Raw genomic sequence first — 25,175 nt, forward strand, 5'->3', positions numbered from 1 at the left:
TGAACCGCCGACCTTTCGGTTAGCAGCCAAGCGCTTCACCAGTGCATTACTCACAAGACTCAGAACATGGAAACAATCTAAATGTCCATCAACAGATGAATGGATAAACAGAATGTGGTGTATACATACAATGAAATATTACTCTACCATAAAGAGAAATGAAGTCCTGATACATGCTACAACATGGCTGAACCTTGAAAACATACTCAGTGAAGTAAGTCAGCCACAAAAAGACAAATACTGTAGAGTCCCACTTACATGCAATATCTAGAATAGGAAAATGTATAGAGGTCAAAATCTATTCGTGGTTACCACAGGTGGGAGGGAGAGGGAAAGAAGGAATCATTGCTTAGGGGACACTGAGCTTCTGTTAAAGGAAAAGGAAAATTTTGGAAACTATCAGATAATGGTGATGGTTATACAACATTATGAATGTAATCAATGTCACTGAATTGTACATGTAAAAACACTGAAATGGCAAATGTTTTGTTTTATATATGTGTGTATGTGTTTATAATTAAAAAAGAAAAACCCTGCCCTGAGATTCAGTTCAATTGCTCTAGAGTGGAGTCAAGGCACCTGTAGTTCTTAGAAAGCTCAAGGAAGTCTGAGAACCACTGATACAGCCCAAAGATTAAGAGCAAGGGGCTTGGGGTCAGGGGAGCTTGGCTCAAACCAAACAATGCCATTTACTGTGTGGCCTTGGACAAGCCATTTGTCCCCCAGAGGCTTACTTCCTGCCACAGGAATGAATGTCAAGGTAATGAACGTGAAGCACCTGCCATGGGCAAGGGCTCCATAAATGTGGGCCACAGAAATCACTAGGAATTTGGGGACAGGCTAGAAAGAGGACCTAAAGTCAGCCAGGCTCAGCAGTTACCCCCAGATATGCTGAGGTAAGTGACATTCAGGGGTTCAAGGTCTGAGTGATGTTTTGTGCCCATGTTTGAGGGATCCCTGTTCTCTGGCGCAACCAGATTCCATCATTATTTGCTCCGGCACAAAGCCCTGAGGGACTGTTACTAAAAGTGGAAGGCCCGTTCTTTTTTATGAATATGGTTCTGAAAATCAGGCCCCATCAAAACCGTCACAGCTTCATTCCTGGAGCAGTGACACACTCCAGTTCATTAATCCCATTAGCAGCCCTGAAATGCATGCTGAGCACTCATCTCCAGGGGAAGACGGCTCTGTGGACCAAACAGTTGGCTGGGGGCTGCTGAGTGAGCAATTCTTAGAGACTGCCCACACCACCCCCGCTTCTCCAAAGCATGAGCACAAATCCCCACCGTCAGGGCTGACGGGAACCACACAATGCCAGAAAATAAACCTGCTGCTGAAGCCAGGGGGCCGGGGGCTTCCTTCAGCTCCTTTCTCGCTTGGGCGGTGTCTTTTCTGGGGGTGGTAGAAGAAGGGGGTTGTGGTTAAAGGGGAATCTGAGACTGACACAACTTGTCTTATCTTTCTTTAACTCAAACAAAAATAAGAGGCACCCCAGGCTGGTGGCTGGTAGGGTCCTAGAGGGGCAGGATGGGGAGCATGGAGGGACAGGCTAGAAGGGCCTGCCCTTGCCTCACCTTTGGGGTCTCCTTCCTCCTCAGCATTGCTCTGGATGCTTAAAGACCCGCTTGCCGGCTTCTGTAATGCAGGGCGGAGGGCTTAGCCTAGCTTTGACACTGACATCATCCCCCTCAACCCAACTAGGGTCACTTGCAGGAATTTAGGCAGCTTCAGGGGTCTGTGGTGGTGGCGGTGCTATCATCCTCCTCCTTAAAAAGTCCCAGATCTCCCGTTGCAGTTTGGGTAGCTCACCCAACGGAACTAGTGGCAGAGTTGTCATGGCAGCAGCAGCCTTATTCCTTCCTATCATCTTAAATGTGTTTCTGTGCAGCTGTTGAACAGCTGTGGAATCCCAGCCCAGAGCTGGATGATGCACTTTTGATGCTGGATAATGTAATTCTTGGATATGGAGGAGCTACATTCCCTGAGTACCTTTTAAGTTCCAGACACCTGGCTATGTGCTTTACGTAAATATTATTTCTAATTCTTACCAAACCTCACATGAGGAGTTGAATAAATTATCCAAGGCCATAGGTACTAAGTGGCTGAGCTGAGACTCAAACTCAAGTGTGCCTGATTGTCCAGGTTTATTTGGTGGGGTCATTTTATATGCAGCAAATTGATAAATATTAAGAACTCTGACAATGTCTATTGCTGCTGAGCAGGTAAGATGCCATGGGGAAGGTGGTAGATAGTCTCCAAATAAGGCCATCAACAAGCCCTTTCATCCCTATAAGCTCAGGCTACTTCTCACACTAAGGGATGGTATCTATTTCCCTCTCCTTGCACCTGGGCTGGCCATATGGCTAGCTTTAACCAATAAAATGTGGCAGAAGTGCCATTCAAGGAGTTCTGAATCCAGGGCTTCAGTGAACTGGTAGCTTCTGCTTCCTCCCTCTGGGAAGCCAGCTGCCATGCTGTGAGAATCTCAAGTTAGATCACTAAACACTGGAAGTCCATGTGGAGAGAGAGGGGCAAAGTGGAAATGCATTGAGGCATCAGGACTGTGACTAAAGCTTTTTTTTTTTTTTTTTTTTTTTTTTTTTTTTTTTTTTATTGTACTTTAGATGAAGGTTTACAGAACAAATAGTTTCTCATTAAACAGTTAGTACACATATTATTTTATGACAATGGTTAACAACGCCACAACATGTCAACAATGTCCTTTCTCAACCTTGGGTTCCCTATTACCAGCTTTCCTGTCCCCTCTTGCCTTCTAGTCCTTGTCCCTGGACTGTTGTGCCCCATTAGTCTCGTTTTGTTTTATGGGGCTGTCTAATCTTTGGCTGAAAGGTGAACCTGAGGAGTGACTTCATTACTGAGCTAAAAGGGTGTCCAGGGGCCATACTCTTGGGGTTTCTCCTGTGACTAAGCCTTTTTGGACCTCCCAGCCCAGCCCAGCTGCTAGATAAATGCAGTTCAGTGAGTGACGCCAGCCACCGCCAGCCAAATCCCCACTGAACCCAGTTCACCCATAGAGTCATGAAAGATAACAAACCATTGTTTGAAATCACTAATTTTTTGGGTTGTTTTTATGCAACAGTAGCTCACTGAAATAGGGAGAAAAAATTAGGTGTGGCATCTACATCACCGGCCTTCATCCTATACCCTGTACACCACCGCAAAAGTACTGCCAGCAACTACCCATTTTTACTACTAAGCGGGAGTCGTCTGTGGCTGAAATGAAGTGCCACTCAGTCTACCATTTGTCTGGGAGCCCGAGGACTCATAAGTCAAAATATCCAAAAGTTTGATTAAGCAAAGCAGAAACATACACGTTTCAAAGGGGGGCCAGTACATTCTCCCAGCAGCAAGCTGTATAGCCTAAAACCAAAAGCAAGTGTGTCAGATGTGGGGGGTGGGGCTAAAAAATCTACCTCTCTCTAAAAGAAGTCAAATCTACTGAGAGGGGGATCCGCAACTCCAATAGAAAAATGGGCAAAGGTCACAAAGAGGTGAGTCACAGAAGAGCACATCCAAACCACTGACAAAGGTAGAAAAATATGCTCAAAGTCACCAGCATGCAGAGAAATACAAATTAAAGTAATAAGAAAATATCATTTATGCCCATCAGACCAGCTGAAAATAGGGATAATAGTTAGTGCTAGTAGGATATGGGGAAAGGGGAATGCTCATAAGTTGCTATGGATGTGTGAATTGTTACACCTTTTTAAACATCATCTAGAAACATTTATTAAAAAACATACTAACAACAAAAAAAAAAAAGACCAGATTTACTGGCCTGAAAGATACTGGAGAAACCCCGAGAGTATGGCCCCCAGATACCCTTTTAGCTCAGTGGTGAAGTCACTTCTGAGGTTCACTGTTCGGCCAGGGATTGGACAGCTCCATAAAATAAAACGGGACTGATGAGGCACAGCAGTCCAGGGACAAGGACTAGAAGGCAGAAGGGGACAGGAAATCTAGCGATAGGGAACCCGGGGTTGAGTAAGGACAGTGTTGACATGTAGTGCGGTTGTTAACCATTGTCATAGGGCAACATGTGTACTGTTTAATGAGAAATTATTTTGTTCTGTAAGCCGTCATCTAAAGTGAGAATAGCAGCACAACTGGAAGAACGTAATCGATGTTACTGAATTGTGCATGTAGAAATTTTTGAAATGGTGTATCTTTGGCTATGTATATTTTCACCAAAAAAAAAAAAAAGGTTGAGAAGGGAGAGGATTGACATGTCATGGGGTTGTTAACCAATGTCATAAAACAATATGTGTATTGACTGTTTAATGAGAAACTATTTGTTCTGTAAACCTTCACCTGAAGTACAATAAAAAAAAAAGAAAAAAATAGAAGAAAGAAGAAGGAATATTTAAAAAAAAAATACTAAGTGTGTAAGGATATAGGTTCTAGAATGCTTACTGTAGCACTGTTCATGATGGCAAAACCTGAATCGAAATGAGTGATAATCAGTAAGGGAACAATTGAACAAATTCTGGTACATCCATACCAGGAATATTTTGCAGCAATTAAAAAAATAAATATAAGCCATGCCAAGCGCCTTGGAGGTTTTCCCATGAGGTACTGGTGAGAAAAGCAAGATGCATTTAAAAATATGTATTAAATATGATCCTATTTTAGCAGGTTTTGCTATGTATATTTTCACCAAAAATAAAATCAAATATTAATTAAAAAATATGATTCCTTTTTTAAAAAACAATGACACAAGCCTATATATGTATATATGTTTATACGTATGTTTATATCTCTCTCTCTCTATGTGTATATATAGGCAAGTGTGAATATAAGGACATGGAGAAAAATATGGAAGGGCACATACAAAGTTGTTAATATGCAATACCTGGGAAAGGGGTTGATACATGGAAAAAAGACGTGAAGGGGTAGACAAGTTAAAAGGAAAAGACAACACTTAAAAAATTATAGAATGATTTAAAAAAGGAAAAGACAACATTAAAAAAATTATAGAATGATAAAACCACATCTGTGCATTCCTGTGATACACGTGTAGAAAACATAACATTAAAGTGAAATCGTAAAATAAAGCAAATAATGATTTCAATTTCATCCCCACAAAGACGTCCTTGAAACATAAACGTCTGGCATTTAAGAATCATTCCTTTTGCTCCGCAGTTATTTTTATGTAGAAGAAATGCCACTGTGGCCAGGAGCCCTGATTCCTGCAGGGAGCGGGCCAGATCGAAGCCCAGCAGCCTGTCTCCTCCAGCACAGCTTCTGAACAGGAAAACCTTTTCCATAAGGGAGGTGCTTTGAGTGGGATGCCTCCCTGTAATCCCAAGGCTGGAAACTCGTAGAACTGGTAGACCACACCAGACTCTGCATGTGCACCTGCAGGCCCCCTAGAGCACTTGCTGTGCTGATAGGTGGCAGCTGCCCACAAACAACCAGCAATCATACCTGTTCTCCCCTTAGCACCCACGGGGTCCTAGCCTCCCCACACAGGTCCCACCCCAGACTTACTTCCTTCCCTTGCACCCCTTGCCCACTCATTCTGTCATGTACCTAAGTTCCCAACATCTCATCATCCCTCTTCTCATTGGCTTTGATTTACAAGCCAAGCTCGAAAAAGTGAAGCCAAGAGAACAGAGTTTAACTAAACGTCTTACAGTCCCTGAGCCACCAAAAGCCATCCTGCCAACCCTCTGTCTGGCAGACAGCCAGCCCCACTCAACAAAAGGCAACACTCCCTCGTGCCCACAGCCTTTGGTGTTTCTAGTCCGTTCCAGCCGCTAAGATAGTAGGTAAGAGGTACAATAAGATGTACCCGAAGGTCTGGACGGGGTCTCACATTACCCTTTTTAGCTTCCTTGCTGCTGATATTCGTGGCTGTAGTGTTCGGCCAGCTCTCAGACGGCTGTTCTTCAAGCCCACCTAGAGGAATGGAGAAGAAAAGAAAGTGAGGGGACATCAGCCTTCTTTGCATCACGACCAAGAGATGAGGGAGCATCCCCAAGCCAAGGTTCTGGGGAGGAGTAGAACCACCAGTAGGTGGGTAAAGATTTGTTCAGCAAAGGTTTATTGAGCTCCTACCATGTACCAGGACCTGTTCCAGACACTCAGGCAGAAAGAACCTCCTTCCTCACAACCACACACATGTTTAACAAACTAATAGAAGTTAAGTATTCCTTTCCTTGATCAGTACAAGGTCATGCAGAATCAGACTTAACAGTGAACCCCAAAGTCAGCGCCCTCACCTCCACCTCCATAAGAAAGATTGAATGCTAATAGGATACTCTGCCATCTGGAGTCTGCTCAGTGTGGGATGCCGGGGGGTGTTGGGATTGTTTACTGCTGCCGTGGCTTAAATAGGCATTCTGGTTTCCTCTTTGGCAAGAGACTCCTTTTAGAAATTACTGGTTACTTTATAAATTGTTGTTGCTAGCTGCTATCAAGTCGACCCCCGACTCATGGTGATCCCACGCACAAAGGAGCGAAATGCTGACCAATCCCGCACCATCCCCATGATTGGTGATGACCCATAGGATTTTCCTTGGTTAATTTTCAAAACTAGATTGCCAATCCTTTCTTCCTAGTCCATCTTAGTCTGTACGCTCTGCTGAAACCTGTTCAGCAACATAGCAACATGTAATTCTCCACTGAAAACTCAGGTAGTGGCTGCACATGAGGTGCGTTGGCTGGGAATTAAACCTGAATCCACCACTGAACCACCGTTGCCCTCACTTAACAAATGAGACTCTGTAGACTCCATCTCATTCCGGGACAGTGAGGCTTATACTCTTTTGCCAGTAGCCATCATCTTTAAATATGTAAACATTTGTCTCCACCAGAAAGATGGTCAATCACCAAATATTTATGAGACCTCTTATGTCTCTGGAAAAGGAGCCCTGGTGGCAAAACAGTTAAATGCTCGGCTACAAACCAAAAGATTGGTGGTTCAAACCTACCCACTGGCTCCTTCGGAGAAAGAACTGACAACCTGTTTTCATAAAGATTACAGCCAAGAAAACACTATGGGGTAGTTCTACTCTGTCACATGGGGTCACTATGAGTTAGAAACGAGTGGACGGCACCCAACCACAACAATATATCCCTAGAGCCGTTCCAGGCACTGGAGATCCAGCAGTGAGCAAGAAAGAAGGAGTTCCTGGCCTCAACGTGCATACATTCTAAATAGGGAGCTGCAAAAAAAAAAAAAAGTAGGTAAGAAAATAAATAATTCCAGGTCCAGAAAACACTCAGAAAATTGAATTCAGTATATTGTGGAGCATGATTGGAGGTGCTGCTTACACGGTGCTGAAGAAGACTCTCTGAGGAAGTGACATTTCAGTTCGACCTGAACGATGAGATTGAGCTGGTCACACGGAGACCTGGGTGAGAGCATCCTGGCAGAAGGAAGAGCAAGCACCAACCTGGATCGGGAATGAGCTCCCATGTGGAGGGGCAGATGGTGGTGGGCGAGGGGGGATGAGGCCAGAAAGGGTGGCTGTGACCTTGACTTTATTCTCCTTATAACAGGATCCTCAGAGGATATAAAGCAGGAGAGGGATGGGTTCTGATTTATGTTTTACCAACATCACCCTGGGGTACAGGCGGCAAAGTGGATGCTGCGTCAATCAGTTAGGAACCTTATGACCATCCAGGGGACGGATGATGGTGGCCGGGACTGGGCAGAGCACTAGTGATGGGGAATTACATTATAGTTGGGATAGAGCTAGAAGTAGAGCCAACAGGAGTAGCTGAAGGATTAAAGGCAAGAGAATGAGAGGGGCCACGAATGACTCCTAAATACGGAGTGTGAGCAACTGGGTAGGTAGTGACACCTTCACTGGAGGTGGGGAAGGCCTAGGGTGGGAGCAGATTTCAGGACAAAGACTGTGTTCAGGAAAGACTATTTATACAGATGAAACCACATCAAAGCAACTACAAGACAATCTATTTACAAATGCAAAGTTATTTCTTAGATTTATATAGAAATTTGTTGTTGTTAGGTGCCGTCAAGTCAATTTCGACTCATAGTAACCCCATATGACAGAGTACGACTGACCCATAGGGTTTTCCAGGTTGTAATCTTTACAGGGAGCCCTGGTAGCACAGTGGTTAAGAGCTCGGGTGCTAACCAAGTGGTTAGCAGTTAGAACCCACCAGCTGCTCTTTGGCATCCCTATAGGGCGGTTCTACTCTGTCCTATAGGGTCGCTATGAGTCTGAATCGACTTGATGGCAATGGGTTTAGTTTGGTTTCATCTTTACGGAAGCAGATCACCAGGTCTTTCTCCCAAGGAGCTGCTGGGTGGGTCTGAACCACCAACCTTTTGGTTAGCAGCTGAGCGCTTCACCATTGCACCACCGGGTTTCCTTGTATAGAAACTTACAACTTACAAAGCAATTTAGCCATATCCCCTTTGACTCTGATAAAAAGTGACTCTATGGCAGAAGAGTATATGTAAGCCCATTTTACAAAGGAGGAAACTGAGACACAGTGATTAGCCCAGGGCCACCCAGCTGGTAAGCAGGAGAGCTGAGGGCTCTGGACCCAGGTCTCCGGCTCAGAAACCCGGTGATCTTTCCTGTGCCCTACAAGCTTCCGATGCTGGGGTCACACACAATACCACTCTCCCAAACACGGAAACCAGGCCCCTGGCCCTGGACAACCACAGCCATGTGGTCCTATATCCCAGCAAACAACCAGTAGACCACCCCTCCCCGTCTCCATGACAATGACAGGGCAATGGCTGCAGCTGCCGCACCTCCTAATGACAGAGTCCCGCTAGAGTGAGGCAGATTTGGAAGGCTCTGCGCCTGGAGCCACGTGGGGTGTGCTGATGTTTTTGTGTGCCTTCATCCTGCTCGTTATGCTGGCTTTCTGGCCAACCTGGAATCCACTCACACACTCCCTGCAGCTGCCGGGAGTATCCGCTGCCAGCTCCCAGCCCTCTGGAGATTCTTCCAGTTGCAATATCATTTCCTCACAGGCTAAAGGTCAGGGGAAATCCTGATGGTATGAAAACTGTTGGCCAGCCGAGGAATGTGCCATGTGGGGACTGAAGGAGTGCCTGAAGCATGAAGCTCCGGGTCTTGCTGAGCCTTTACTGCACTGGATAGCTTTGGATAAGACCTTGGACATTAATATTTTTCATCTGTCAAATGGGCTGTTGCGAGGATCAAATGAGGTAATGGGTTTGTTTAGGCATTCACTCATTCAACAAATATTTATCAAACACCTGTTACATGGCAGACACCATTCCTGCTGCTAGGATACGACACTGAACAAACTCTACCCTGACCTCATGGAAATTATATTCTAGTCAAGGGTAGGGGAGAAAATGATAAGCAAATAGGCAAGTAAATATATGTCAGTTGTTGAGAAGCACTATGGAGAAAACAAATGAGAGTGAGGGGGACAGTGAATGCCAGGGATGAGAGGGTTGCCGTTTTATGTAGGTACGAAAGCAAGACTGACAAGGTGGTATTTGAACAGTGGGCAGGAGAAAATGAGGGAGTGAGTCTGGGGATATCTGAGGAAAAGCATTCCAAACCGAGGGAACAGCAGGTGCAAAGGCCCTGGGGTGGGAGTGTGCTTGGCAGCAGGGAGGCAGGTATGACTGGAATGGAATGAGCGAAGGAGATGGGGAGTGGTAGACCCTGAGGTCAGTAGGGCAGTGGAGGGTCTGGGGGGTCAGATCATGTGGAGCCTTGCAGACCATTTTCAGGACTTTGGCTTTTATCCTAAATGATCTAGATGGAGTCTAGTTTTGAGCCAATGGACCTGAAAGGGCTTTGTAGCTACATGGGCTCTGTATATGGCAGAGGTTGTTAGTAACGGACAGGAGAAGAGCACAAGAGCTGGGATTTGGGATGAGATTCCATATATCACTGGAGGCTCAGCAGAGAGGACTGGCAAGTTTTGACCTGCTTGGTTCCTACAAAATGGGTGGGGGCAGCAAAAGAATAGACTTGCAGGATACCTGGGCACAGCCCTGGTTCAAGGAGAGCTGGAGGCTATGCTTGAGGAGCCAAGGTCAGGAGAGACTGGTATTCAGCTCTGCAGTAGGCAGAGAAGGGGAGGGGGGCAAGGACCTCTGATTCCCTTCACAACCTGGCACTTGGGCTTATAATAGGAGCAAAAGCTTGGGGAAGAAGGCGGGGAGGAAGGGGACACCAGACGTCCCCCAGTAGATGGAGGAGGAAAGAATCAGTGTTTACTAGGTGCCAATTATGGTGCCGACCACGTGCTAAGAACGGCGTTAAGTGCTATCTGTGCCATGAGCTTCCTAGTTCAAGCCTTATGATGATGCAGTGACAAAGGAACTATTAACATCCCATTTTACAGATGAGGAAACTGAGGCTCCCTGAGATGAAGTGACTTGCCTGTCTTGAGGATACAGAGATAGTTAATAAACAGTGAAGGCTAGAGGCAGATCCTGTCTGACCTCAGAAATGAGAACAAGTGGGGTGCCTGGTAGCGGCTGATTATTCTCAAGGGACACAAGGCATTTGCCAGAAGGTCTGTGAGAGGCCATCAGAAGTCAGGGGCAGAGGCTGGGGCCATGGGCAGTTAAAAACGCAAGTCCCTTCTCTGTGGTCCTTATCAATAAGGCTTTTCTCAGAAGGGCAGCAGGCCTCATGCTTCTGGTGTGGTACACACTGGGATCTACCTGGAGTTATGGTGGTCTGCCACTCCCCTGAAAAAAACCCTTCCGTGATGTCCTTTGGCCCTCAGGATGAATTCCAGCTCCTAGCAGGATCTAAAGGTTGGCAGTTCCAATCTACCCAGTGGCTCCTCGGGGGAAAGACCTGATGATCTGCTTCCATAAAGATTACAGCCTAGAAAACCCTATGGGGCAGTTATATTCTGTTACATGGGGTCACTATGAGTCAAAATTGACTCGATGGCACCTAACAACAATATGACTGATGAAGCCCCTCATGGTGATGCCCCTCATGATGAGCCCCTCGTGATGACACCTCATCTCCTCCACCTCCCCTACTCCCCCCTGTGCTCTAGACACCATAAGCTACTTACAGCACCTTGGACTTCTATTTTCTATTGCATCTTCCTCCACCACACCCACCTGTTCACCTGGCCCAATCCTACTGATCCTTCAAGTTTTGTCATGGATACTGTCTCCTCTGGGAAGCTACCTGTGCTCATCTTAAGTTAGAAGCCCCTCTTCCGAACACTCTTTGGGCTTATTCACATCTTAGCCCTCACCACAAGGTTCCGGGATCCCCTGTTCACTCAGCCAAATCCCTTAGAGTCTTGAAGGAAGGAACCTTGTCTTGTTGGACCTTATCTTGTCCACCTATGAATACCCAGCACTGTGCCCAGCACATAGCAGGCACTCAATAAAATATGTGATGGATGGATGGATGGGTGCGTGGGTATATAGTTGAGTCAGATAGACGGTGTTTTATTTATTTATTTATTTAATATTTCATTGTTGTAGTTTAAATTGAAGTTTACATTTCAAGTTAGTCTCCTATACAAAAATTTATACATATATTGTTATGTGCCCCTAATTGCTCTCCCCTTACTGTGACAGCACACTCCTCCTTTCCACCCCTGATTCCCCATGTCCATTCAACCAGCTCCTAACCCGCTCTGCCTTCCCATCTCACCTCTGGACAGAAGCTGCCCATTTAGTCTCTTATATCTACTTGAGCTAAGAGGGACACTCCTCACGAGTATCACTTTATGTCCCACAATCCAGTCCAATCTCTTTCTGAAGAGTTGGCCTTGGAAATTGTTTTAGTTCTGGGCTGATACAGAATCCAGGGGCCATGCTTTCTGGGGTTCCTCCAGTCTCAGACCATTAAGTCTGGTCTTCTTACTAGAATTTGAGTTCTGCACCCACCTTTCTCCTGCTCCATCAGGGACTCTCTGTCGTGTTCCCTGTCCGGGTGGTCTTTGGTGGTAGCAGATAGACAGTGTTTTAAAAAGAGAACTCAATAATTTCTAACTCAGTCTTACCGATGGGAAAACGTGTCTTAGTTTTTATGGACAGAGGGAGGCAGATACTCTTGGGATAGTGCCTCTTAACCTTGGCTGCACTTTGGAATCACCTGGGAAGCTTTTCCAATTCTATGAGTCGGAATCGATCTGATGACAGCAGGTTTGGTCAGGTTGGTTTGGGAAGCTTTTGAAAAAACAATACTGATACCTCTGGTACCAAAAAAACCAGCTTCCCTTGAATCGACTACGACTCATGGCCACCCCATGTGTTGAAGAGTAGAACTGCACTCCATAGGGTTTTCAAGGCTGTGATCTTTTGGAAGCAGATCACCAGGCCTTTCTTCTGAGGTGCCTTTGGGTGGCTTTCAACTGCCAACCTTTACCATTAGTAGTGTTTATGCCCGCCAGGCATTCCACCTCTGGTACCCGTTGCCATCAAGTTGATTCTAACTCATAGCGACTCTATAGGACAGAGTAGAACTGCCCCATAGGGTTTCCAAGGCTGTAATCTTTATGGGAAGGAGCCCTGGTGGCACAGTGGTTAAACGCTTGGCCACTAACTGAAAGGTTGGCTATTCGAACCCACCAGCCGCTCCACAGGAGAAAGATGTGGCAGTCTGTCCTATGGGGTCGCTATAAGTCAGAATCGACGGCAGTGGGTTTTTAATATTTACAGGGGCAGGCTGCCACATCTTTCACGAAGCAGCTGGTGGGTTTTAACTGCCGACCTTTTGGTTAGCAGCTGAGCGCTTAACCACTGCACTACCAGGACTCCTTACCTCTGGTACAGAGGTTCTTAATTACAGAGATTCTTAATTGATTGTCTGGGGCATGGCCTGGGAATTGGATTTTTAAAGCATCCCCCTAGTGATTCTAAGATGCAACCAAGGTTAAGATTTGCCACTCAGAGAACCCTGTAAAATGAAGCCTCAATTTCGGGGATTTTCTCTCCTCTCCCAAGCTCACCAAGAATGGAAGACTTGGCGCTGAAGACAGACACATCAAAAACTAAGCAAAACCATATCTTACGTCTCAATCGATGGAAAGTGTTCCTCTGTTTCGGTAAAAGCTAGCAAATGAGTAAGACAAGTGTGACTGGTTGTAACTTCAGCCATAGGCATCAGAGAAAAAGAAAGAGAAATACTAGCCAAATGCAAATAAAGATAGGTGGGGAGGGGGGCATTCAGGGTGTGGGAGTGTAGTTTTCCTTGGGTGTGATTACAAGACAAAAAATATTTGGAAAAGTCCTACAACCCTATATTTGATCTTTGGTTAATTATCTCTTCAGTGAGAGGATAGGCAAAGACCTTATAGATTTCTTTAGTCACAGGGGTTTATTCAAACGTCTCCTTTGCATAAGAAACCCAGGCTTACAGCTGGTCTCTGGGAAAGAATGCCCTCCAGGCCTTGAAAAGAGAGCTCTGGGCCTGCTCAAGCTCTCTGCAACACAGAGGTCAGCCGCCCGCGATGCCCAGGGCCCCGGCTGAAATGTTTCTATCCAGCATTTGCAATTCAATCCCACAGTTTCCTTTATGGAACAATTCACTAAATTCAGAGTTGTTCTTTTTTCTAATTCACCATATAATTCACCTCCCAAGTTCAATTAAGAAGCAATCTGTTAGCAACTTTGCGAGCAAGCTGCTTTTCTTTGGGAAAGCCCAATTTTCTTCCGCTCCCAACAAAAAGTGCCTTAATTATATGCATCCTATGAGACATTGATGTACGCATAACGCCCCTCCACCATAATTAATGAAATATTAACTATACACATCCAAAAAACATCTAGGCAGAAAGGGAAGATCTTTTCCAAAGCCCAAGAGGATAGATCAATATAGTCCATTTCAACAATAGTGACCATGAATATTAACGGTAATTAATAAACAAAACTTTGTATTAATTATCTCTTCCATCCCTCATTCTTAAAGCCTAACCTTACTTGGTCCTTGGTTTTCTTAAATACAAGAATAACTATCATTTTTTTAAATTATGGTAAGTATATGTGTAACAAAATATTTCCTATTTCAACATGTTTTACATGTACAGTTCAGTGACATTAATTAGGTTCAGAAAATTGTTCAACCATCACCACTATTCATTTCCAGATATTTCCGTCGGTCTTAACAGAAGTTCAGTGTCCCCTAAGCAATGAACTACCACTTTTTAAGTGCCCACTATTTGCAGGTACTTTGCATATGATACTTAATGCTCAAGCCAAACCTCTAAAAGTGGGTAATATTAGTCCCATTTAACGTGCAGGGTAACTGAGGCTTCGAGTAGTTAAGACATCACTGGGGACACACAGCCATTAGGTGGAGAAGCTGAAGTTGTCTCCAGATTAATTGATGTCAAAGCCCTTAATATGCATCAGATGCTAAAGTAACTGCCAGCCAACCTTAACCCAAACCAATTGCCATGGAGTTGACTCTGACTCATGGTGACTCCATGCATGTCAGAGTAAAACTGTGCTCCATAAGCTTTTCAAAGGCTGATTTTTCAGAAGTAAATCTTCAGGCCTTTCTTCTGAGTCACCTCTAGGTGGGTTCGAACCACCAATCTTTTGGTTAACAGCCAAGCACCTTACCTGTTTGTACCTCCCAGAGACTAGCTAACCTTAACTCTTGAGTTTACTGACTTTTTAATACTTGTGTTCGCAGCTTAAGAAGCCCTGGTGGTGCAAATGGTTAAGCACTCACCTGCTAACCAAAAGGTTTGCGGTTCAAACTCACCCAGCAGCCCCAGTGGCTCCACGAGAGAAAGACCTGGCAATCTGCTTCCATAAATATTACAGCCTAAAAAACCCGTGGGGGCAGTTCTACTCTGTCACATGGGGTCACTATAAGTCAAAATCAGCACCTAACAACAACATTCGCAGCTTTGACCCATCAAAAGTAAATCTTACGTAAAAATGCTTTGTTTTAGTTTAAGAAAATAAAAAATAATCTCCAGTGATCTCCCAAAACTCATTGCCATAAGGTCGATTCTGACCCATATTGGCCCTATAGGACAGACTAGAACTGCCCCGGTGAGTTGCTAAGGTTGTAAATCTTTAAGGAAGCAGACTGCCACATCTTTCTCCCGCAGAGCAGCTGGTGGGCTCGAACCTCGGACCCACGCGCTTAACCACTGCGCCACCAGGGCTCCTTTCCAGTGATCTCCAGTGATCCTAAAATTACTAAAATGCTAAAAATCACTTTATTACTAGTCACCCATTCAATAATGGACCTGCTTTGGGCCAACACTGTGCTCGGTTCCTGAGGGCAGGGACAGGCAGCGCCTGCCTTCATGGTGCCTGCGTTCCAGCGGCGGGGATGAAAAGTCCCTCATAATAATGAGATAACTGCAGAGAAGAATTAAGCACGCTGGAGAAATTAAAACAGAGTTTTAGGAAAGAGTGATGGGGGGAGGGGGAAATGTGGTATTAGGCAGCAGCCCAGGGAAGGTCTCTGAATAGGTGACATTTGAGCTGAGACCTGAACAATGAGAGGTGAACATCTATCTGGGGAGAGTATTCTGGCAGAGAAAACAGCAAGCAAAAAATGTGATGCCTGAGAGGGAGGTGGGGCCAGCGCATGCAGGGCCTGTGAGTGCTTTTCTCACAACCATATCTTGTTGTTAGGTGCCTTCCAGTCGATTCTGACTCATGGTGACCCCATGTGACAGAACAGAACTGCCCCATAGGGTTTCCTAGGCTGTAATCTTTATGGAGCATATTACCAGGTCTTTCTCTCGCGGTGCCACTGGGTGGGTTCCAACTCGCAACTTTTCGGTTAGCAGCGGAGCGCTTAACCAGTATGCCACGAAGACTCCTCACAACCATGTCTTAAGCATTCTTAATTTACTGGGTTCTTTGATTACTTTTAATATGCACAGCAAGCCTGTGAATAAGTACTGTTATTCCCCTTTTAGAGAAGGGAAAACTGAGGCTCATGAATTAAGTTGTCCAAGGGCACCCAGCTAGTAAATGATTGAGTTTGCATTCAAACGAGAGTCCAACTCCAGAATCTATGTCCTTGAACCCTGCCCTCCATCCACCTCCAACCTACAGACCTACACAGGTGCGGTCTGAGCAAGCCTCAAAACAACTGCACACCTCTGTCAGAAAACTACCTGAAAAACACATCTGCTCGGCTGAAGTTTTAATTACTCATTAGAAAAAAAATTAAAAGGCCACAGGACTTCTAGGAACGAACTAGGCAACCACCAGCATAATCAATATGCAATCCTGAGTGATTCAATGCCAAGAAACTTTCCAATCCATGCCAAATTTCAAATGCTACAGAAGGGAAAGGGAAAATGAGTTAAAAGATCACTGCCAGCTTTTGTTAATAAAATGATTTAATATTCACTAGTGTATAATAAAACGGGCATTCTTACACACTGCTGGTGGAGGAGGAATATAATTTGGCAAGATGTGTCTAAGTCCTTTAAAACAGGCATATCCATTGACCCAATAATATGACTTCTATGTATCTGTTCTAAGAAATTAATTGGCAATGCAGACAAAGGATGTTCATCTCAACATTTTTATACTAAAGTAAGACTGTAACAACCATATTCTCCCAATAAGTGAATGGTTAAATAAATTATGATGTAATGGGACACTACATAACCTTTTTAAATGTTTCAAAAGAAAGTTTGCTAAATGGGAAAAAGATCACATTATAAGTCAAAAAGCAGGTTAGGAAATTGTATATCCCGTATGAATCCAACTTTTTAAATTTTAAACATATGCAAAAAATTCGGGAAAAAAATACTAGACAGAAATGCCCACAATGTCCATAGTGATTATATCTGGGTATGTTTTGGGGTGAATTTTGTTTTCTTACATGCTTTTTGTTATTTCCAAATTTTGTTCAAGATGTTACTTTTATAATTAGGAAAAAATAGATTTTTAAAAAGAAAAACGAGATTACAGCACACTTTGCCTGAGAACATGTGCTCTGTGCTTTGTAGTGTACGTACACACACGTGCCTGTGCGCACACACACACACGCAGATGGTTGCCAAGGAAACATTTTTCGATGAGAAAGAAACATAGTTGTGTTTATGCGGATGGAAAAGTTGTAGTCCAATCTTTTCTCCTGATTTTATGTTCTGTTCTGTTTCGGAAAGAAAAAATAACGAGTCCACACCTTGGCAAGGCAGAAGAGAGGAAGGCCCATTGGTGAAACGCGAGAGGGCCTAGGCAGTGCCTTTTCTCAGACAGTGTTGGGCGGGCTCCTCCCAGGCCCAATCCTCCCTTTGCCAGGTTAGTGGGCAGCCACCTGTGCTGGGGCACTGGTTGATAAGGCCTCAGAATTTGCTCCAGCCTCAGGCAGAGGCTCATGGGAGGTTTCTTAATCGTGCAGATGTTGAGGTCTCCTCTTCCCAGGGCCTCCAGTTGGAAGTCCGTTTTTCTTGGTTTTGGACCCACTACTCATCCCGAGCACCTGTGTCGCCACCAGGCAGTCTGCTTAAGTATGTTCTTGGAGTTCCTGTGCTCACCTGGCTTCAAACCTCCATTTCTCTCCAGTCTCCTGGATTCCAGGTATCCTTGTCCACCTGATCCATATCTTTCATGCCCAGCCTGGCCTTGGCTTCTTGGCTGTTTCTGTTATTTATTGCTGTATAGCAAACCATCCTTCCAAACTGAAAGAAAGTGGCTCAAAAGACCAATCGTTTTATGCTTGCTTATGACTCTGTGGGTCAGGAATTTGGTCAAGGTACAAATGGGGCTGGCTCTTCTCTGCTCCACAATGTCTGAAGCCTCCCTCAGCTGAGATGGCTCACATGGCTGGGGGGTGGCCGTGATGGGTCCCCTGGAGCCATCTGTCTGGGACCTCAGTTCTGGCTATCAGTTTGGTTCCAAAGTTGTCTTCCAGGCAGCCTCTCCACATGACCTTCTTGGACATCCTCACAGGAGGGTGGTCTTAGGGTTCCAAGAGGCAGCATTCCAAAAGGACAAGCCCCAAGGTACAAGTGCTTTAAGCTTCTTACTTCATGCTTGCTAATGTCCTATTGGCCAAAGGAAATCAAACGACCACACCTACAGTCAGTGAGTGGGGGGACTATACAAGGAAGTGAATGTACCGGGGGGAGGGTCATTGAGGGAGCACAAATGTAACAGTCTAGCACTTACCAGATCTCTGTATACCTGTGGTTCTCTCAAGTCAAATGATTTCCAAGAAGGACCTAGTGTACAAGCTCTCTAGTCAGACTGCCTACATCTGAAGCTTCACTTTGCCACTTATTAGCTATGTGATGTTATACAAATTACTTAACCTCTCTGTGTTTCAGTTTCCTCATTCATAAAAATGGACAATAAGAGTATCTATTTCACAGGATTGTTATGAAGATTAAAAGAGATAATAATATATGCAAAGTGTAGAACAATGCCTGGTACATAATCAGCATTCATTAGGAGTTAGCTATTATTAAAAAAAAAAAAAAAATAACCCACTGCTGTCAAGTTGATTCCAAATCATAGCGACCCTATAAGACAGAGTAGAATTCCCCTTAGGGTTTCCAAGGCTGTCATTTTTACCTAACTAAGTCACCACATCTTTTTCCCGCACAGTGACTAGTTAGCAGCCGAGCACTTTAACCACTGTGCCACCACCAGGGCTCCTTAGCTATTATTACTACTATTATTATCATTATTGACTCTAAAACTGAAGCCTGAAGGAGCAGAATAGGATGAAACAATAAGCCACTGAGACAAGACTTTTTATACCTGAAGCATCACAAATCAAAGAAAAAATGCAAGTTCCTTTTAAAAAGTAGACTTAATGAAACCAAGTTTAGTCTGAGAATCCACTGATAGTCATTGACAATCAATGAAAGGAAGGCATCCCATTGTACCAGGGCATGATATTTCTTTAAAACTTGCTCCATATGGTGCTTACTCATAATAAATTTGAGATATTAAATAACTGTATAAAAATTAAGTCAAGCATAACAATGATTGTGAGGATGGTGCAAGACCAAGTAGTGTTTCATTCTGCTGTACATGGGGTCAGAACTGACTCGACGGCTCCTAACAACAACAAAGATGTAATTTAAGAAAAGACTGAAGTAACTAGGTTATGTGCAATCTCCTGTTCTCTCTGCCTTGGCTGATTGGTCAAGATTGTTAAGTGCCACTCGATGAGTAGAACGTCCCAAATAGTGGGCTGAGCTTTCCCAAGGGAACCAATAATATTTACTGGGCACCTTGTTTGTGCCAAGGACTGTGCTGGTTGCCTTACATGTATTTTATCACTACTTCTCAACATGGTCCTTGGACGTAGTGACTATTACTTAGAAAAATTAGACTATAGTTTAGAAAAATCTAAATAACTCACCCAAACTCAGACGGCTAGTAAGAGGCAAAACCCAGATGCAATCTCCAGCCAGTCTGACTCCACTGATGGCCTTAAAGGATTCCAACGTTAATAATGGCATATATCACAATATAAAAGGTCAGGTTCTTAGGCTGGTTTCTCTAGAGGAGCAGAACAAGTGAAGCGTGTATATATAAGAGAAAGAGAGAGAGAAAGATTTATTTCAAGGAAATGGCTCACACAGTTGTGGAGGCTGGCAAGTCCCAAATCTGTAGGGCAGACGTCAATCTGGAGGCTTCTCCTGACTCACGAGGTTGCAGGGCTGATGAACCCAAAATCAGCAGGTCAGATGGCAGGCTGCTGGCTTATGGGGCCATGGGAGCTGGTGAATCCCAAAATCTGCAGATCAGACAGCAGGCTGCTGGCTTAAGTCCCAACCACCAGAGGTCAGAGGATGACGAGTCTGATGCAGGATCCAGAGAGGGCAAGCTTTGCCAAAACATCTGTATATGTTGGATGCAGGCCACACCCTCAAGGAAGCTCCCCTTTCAACTGATTTGCTGCTCATATCATCTCACAAAATGGAGAGTGATTACATAATATCTGCCAAACCACTGAGAATCATGGCCTAGCCAAGTTGACACATAACCTTAACCATCACCTCAGGAAAATCCCAGCTCCCAACTCTCTGGGTAGCTAGAAGACAAAAGGTCACATTCACAGGGAGGTGTCTCTGGGTCCTCATTTCAGGCTGGTTCTGAAAGCTTGAGGAGTCATGTTTTTATTCTGAGGTGTGAAGTTCCCAGGGGACAGGGCAAGGCCCGTCTCAGTGGAGCAGCACTAGTCACAGCACTGACAGTAGGGATCCCAGTCAGAGCTCTCAGCCTCACACCAGGGATCAGACCAGATATCCTTGAAGACTGAGCAGGCTCTTCCTCAGGAGTAGAAAGTTGCCTCCTCCAGACATGCAGGAGGGCCCCCTTCACTTCTGGCAGAGCTCAGAGCCACTGGATTCTCTCAGAGCCATCCAAGATGCTGACCTCTTGACTTGCTCAGCACCCTTCTTGAAGCAAGTCAATTCTACAATGTGCTGGGTCATATGGAAGACACAGCTGGGAACCAGACACTGCCCCACCCGCAGGAGCCCTGAGGCACAAAGACCAGTGAGAGCAACCACTGGTGAGAGGGCTCTCACTCCCAACCTGGAAGTCCAGGGGGGCTTCCTGGAGGTGGCATTGGAGGACAAGAAGGGTTTCAACAAGTGGAGATGGGAGGGAGCCAGGCGGGATAGAACATAAAAGGGAAAAGACTTGCCCTGGTTGGTAGCACAGCTTTTTCGACCACAGCGATCATTGGCAAAATAATTAATCCCTCTGAGCCTAAGTGTCCTCATTCATAAAAATGATGTTGTGAGCAGCACCTAATCAATGTCTGGCACATTGTAGGGACTCAACCTAATCAATGATTATTCTTCAGGTCACCTTAGGAGGCCTCAGCCTCTTATTTCCTGATGACCATACTGTGACCTAAGCTTTGACCAGGACCACAGCCATACCAGCCTTCCCTGTCTGGCCAACCTTCCCCCTCCCCCTAAACGGAGCTCTCCCTAGATGCCATCCTGCTGCACCCTGGCCTCCCCAAATCCCAGGCAGGCCTGAGTTGGCCTGACAGAATGACAGAATGTGGCCCTGGGAGGGTTTACCACCACTCCCAACCCCTCAGCAGCTTCTCAGTGTCACAGCTTGTCTCTGCCCTACCCCTTGGGCAAAACTTTAGCAGGGTCTGAGAGCTCATCCCTGTTTTATTTTGAAGGAGGAAAGGGAGAGGGGAGGAGAAGACAGAAAAGAAGTAGCCACTCTTCCTCTCATAGAAACAGTCGCCACCTCAACTGCTGTGGGGTTCGGTCCTTTTCAGTTCCATCAAGCTGTAGAGGGCAACTGTTGATCCTCAAGGGCTCTCAGGGGATTCTTTGGGGCCTCTCTCTCATACAGATTTCCAGAAGCTTCTAAGGAAGGGAAGGTGATTTGTAAAGCAGGGAGAGGGTAGGTGTGGCAGCTGTGTGGCACTAGAGAGGCATAATAGGGAAAAATTCAGACCCACAGTGTTCCTAGCAGACGGCAGCCAGGCACCTAGGACCACAGTGAGATACCTATTAAGTTCCTTCCCAAGACACTGAAGGCCAAACATTGGACCAACAAGCTGAAAGCCTAAGAGGAAGATTTTGGAAGAACCTTCTCAGATCCCATTTATTTCCTTCAGGGCTCAGTGAGTTTAGCATCTCAGAAAGATTAACCCCCAAACCAAATGAAAACAAATCACTCATACAAGGGAAAATATCTGTATTGAAGACAGCAGATGGTTACTATCCATAGCATGTAAGGAGCTCATGCAAACTAATGAGAGGTTCAGGTAACTAGTGCATTTTTGGGTGCTAGCACTGTCAATAGCGCCCTGGCGGCACAGTGGTTAAGAGCTTGGCTGCTAACCAAAAGGTTGGCAGTTCAAATCTACCAGCCACTCCTTGGAAACCCTATGGGGTAGTTCTACTCTGTCCTGTAGGGTCACTATGAGTCAGAATTGATTTGATGGCAATGGATTTGATTTGGGTTTGTAATGGTCCTTTCATTTCAGAGAGGTTAGTACTTATTAATGATCCCATCCCACTGATTCATTTGGGCAAGAAGAACCTGTTCTGATGCCAACACATGTGCTGGATATAAACCCTCCACTGCAAAACATCATATGTCTTATGTTTACCTTTTCAGTATTTTCTCCCAGTGCCATCTAGAGCTCTGGACATGGCACTCAGTATTACAAGAAGGGGTCACAAGTTGAAAACTCAATGAACGGAAGAAAAGAGCCTCCAGAAGAAAGATCATCTTCCAAGCTACAGGGCAAGAGTTGAAGCTCCAGGACCCTTCTCTTGATGGAGTAAAGTGGCCCTGACCAGTCTCATGGGACCTGAATTAGGGCATAAGTGGGTGCACCTTACCCATTGGCTCAATATGCAAACTCAATTGCCTATTGAGTTGCAGGTTCATGCAGGTAACCATCTGAGTGAAACACGTCAGTGTGAAAGGTGAATAGGGAGTGGTGGAGACTGTGGCAAACCAGAGAGCACCTGCCCATCCAGAGTTCAGCCCATCATTATGCAACTCTGCTGAGTGTTGTCACGTGGGCTTGCTGAACCAGCAAGGCCAGATATTTCTACTTTGCAAGAGAAGCCAGAATTCTGGATTTTTGTGAAAAATCTGATTTTTAAATGTTGGCAGTGCATTTAAAAAAAATTAAGCACTACAAAACTAACAAAACACATCTGCAGACCAGATTTGGCTTGTGGGCTGACTGCTTTGGACCTCTGAGCTAGAAGGTAAATGGAAAAAGTCATGCCTTAGAAGGGGTCCCAATGTCAGAGAAGATAGAGACTCCTTGGGTAATGGCAGACAAGGTCCAGGGATGAAAGATGAGGATGGAGAACCTGGGAAGTAGAAAGCAAGGAACAGCAGGAGCTGGAGGTGGGCTGAGTAAAGTCCAGAAACTCAGTGCCAAGACCAGCTGGGGATTGTTCCTCAGTGTCTGCGGGCAAACAAGGCTCATTAAAGGGGACCAAAGAGAAATAAGATGACCAGAACACAGGGTGAGGTTCCACTGGCAATTCCACCACTATCATCACCTTCTCTCTCTGGACCTTCTTGGAAACCACAGAAATAATGACCTGCAGACTTCAGGGTAAACAGCCCCAGAAGAAAAGTGGCTTTGCCTGGATCATCCTGCACAACAGCCACAGCTTAGCACCATGAGGAGCCTCATCCCAAACCCACACCAGCAGGGCCTCCTGCTGCTCCTCAAGCTATGTCTTCGTCTCTCACAGTCCAACCCACCTGTCACTGCTGGACATTCAGTCTCCTCATCCCTCACATAGCTCTGCTCCGGGAGGCAGTCTGTTTTTTTGTTTTTTTTTTTAAACCTTCTCTCTCCAGCCCTTTGTTGTTTGTTGTTTGTTGTTGTTTTCTAAGATGAAGCAAGGGGAGAGCACAGTACCTCCCAACACCTCTGGGAGCCCTCCGGAGGGTCTCTAGAAGGTCTTGGGTTAGATATAATTTGAGTAGACTGTTCTCAAGTTCTACGAGACATCAAATCAAGGACAAGTGCCAAAGATATCTGGCCATCTTACCCAGCCACACATGCAGCAGTCACCATGTATCTAACTCCCACTATATTCAGGGAACTGTCCTTGGCAAAAGAACCAAAAGACTCATTCTGGGCCCTCAGGAAGCTTGGAGCCCAACCCTCCATTTTACAGATAAGGAAACTGACGTCCCCAAGGTGAAGTGACACTCCAATGTCTGCCATGCAGGTTGGTAACTCTGAAGGTCTGTGATACTAGTTTTGTCCAAAAACAATTTGGTTGGTTATCATGCCCAATAAGAAAATACTTGAGTAGTAAATGCATTTACACTAAAGATCAGTTTCCAGCTGTCACAAAATGCATCCATCTAAAAAGAGGCAAAGACAAAAAAGACCAGACTTACTGGCCTGACGGAGACAAAGAAACCTCAGAAGTATGGCCCCCAGACACGCTTTTAGCTCAGCAATAAAGTCACTCTTGAGGTTCACCCTTCAGCCAAAGATTAGACAGGCCCATAAAACAAAACAAGACTAAAGGGGCACACCAGCCCAGGGGCAAGGACTGGAAGGCAGGAGAGGACAGGAAAGCTGGTAATAGGGAACCCAAGGTCAAGAAGGAGAGAGTGTTGACATGTTATGGGGTTGGTAACCAATGTCACAAAACAATATGTGTACTAATTGTTTAATGTGAAGCTAGTTTGTTCTGTAAACCTTCATCTAAAGTACAATAATTAAAAAATGAGAAAAAATAAAGAGAGGCAAAGAAATAGAAGAGTAAGGGCACATAGCTTTATGAAAACTAAAAATGGATTAGTTAAATAAATGGAATAGTTAAAACTAAAAACTAAAAGGATTCTTCCCTTTCTCAAAACGGGTTCATCACAGGGTTCTTTTAAGTCAGAATGGGGAACATTTTTTATATCTAAGCCACTGATTCTGGAACAATGGATTGGAGGGCTACATAAATTAAAAGCCTTTCAGTATGGTTCCTTTCATTTCATTCTGCTTTAGAGATCAACTACTACTTAAATTAAGAGCAGGAAACATAGAATTCCATTCAATGACTTTGAATAAAAACATATACCCAGTTAAAGGAGAGCGAGAGTGGAATCAGATTAAGAGAAAACAAAAGAACGATGCTTGGGGGGGTCAGGAGGGAAACCAGGCACAGTCTTTCTGTTTGACAAATCTGAGGGGCAAACATTGGATCCTTGTCCAAGACAAGCAATCCCCAGCACTCATGAGGCTGTGTTCCCAAATTCTGTTTATTAAGATGGCCGGTGGGAATGTATAATGCATTTTTTCCATGAAAATGGTGTTATAAATGACAAAGTGAGGGTGAAATTGCCAGGCTCAGTTCCAAATGCTAGGTTAAGCTGGCAGGGCCACCTTCGCACTCAGGGAATCAGTCCCCCTGGCCACCACCTGGGCAAGCCAGAGGCTGCTCCATCAGCCACTCTTCCTTCTGAGCCACAGACATGAATCTCCCACCTGCTTCCATTATTAATTCATTTCCACCTCCAACCTCTCTCAGGGGTCAGATGTCTGCCCTCTGCTGGCTCACTTTATATTTCGTTTCTTGGAGAACTCTTCCACGCCTACGACTTCCACAGTACTGCTACACAGGTAGGTATGTAGGCATACCTATACACAGGGAGGTATGTAGGCAACACTTATATACAGGTAGGTATGTAGGCATTCAGTGGGGGACACTTGCGTTGAGGGGTCATGATATAGACTCAGACATGGTGGACGAAGAGGAGCCAAAATCAAAAACAAGAG

The 25,175-nt window shown here is 45.0% G+C and overlaps 1 protein-coding gene across 1 annotated transcript in view; it reads right to left on the reverse strand.

The window, feature by feature from the left end:
• TLL2 (tolloid like 2) overlaps positions 1 to 25,175 on the reverse strand; it is a 174,762-nt gene that overhangs the window by 83,980 nt on the left and 65,607 nt on the right. The window contains exon 3 of the mRNA XM_004369972.2: positions 5,845 to 5,922. Coding sequence (XP_004370029.1) covers positions 5,845 to 5,922 — 78 coding nt within the window. The remainder of the gene's footprint in view (positions 1 to 5,844; positions 5,923 to 25,175) is intronic.

Source organism: Trichechus manatus, unplaced genomic scaffold (genome assembly GCF_000243295.1).
Source record: "Trichechus manatus latirostris isolate Lorelei unplaced genomic scaffold, TriManLat1.0 scaffold00007, whole genome shotgun sequence".
Classification (NCBI taxonomy): Eukaryota; Metazoa; Chordata; class Mammalia; order Sirenia; family Trichechidae; genus Trichechus; species Trichechus manatus.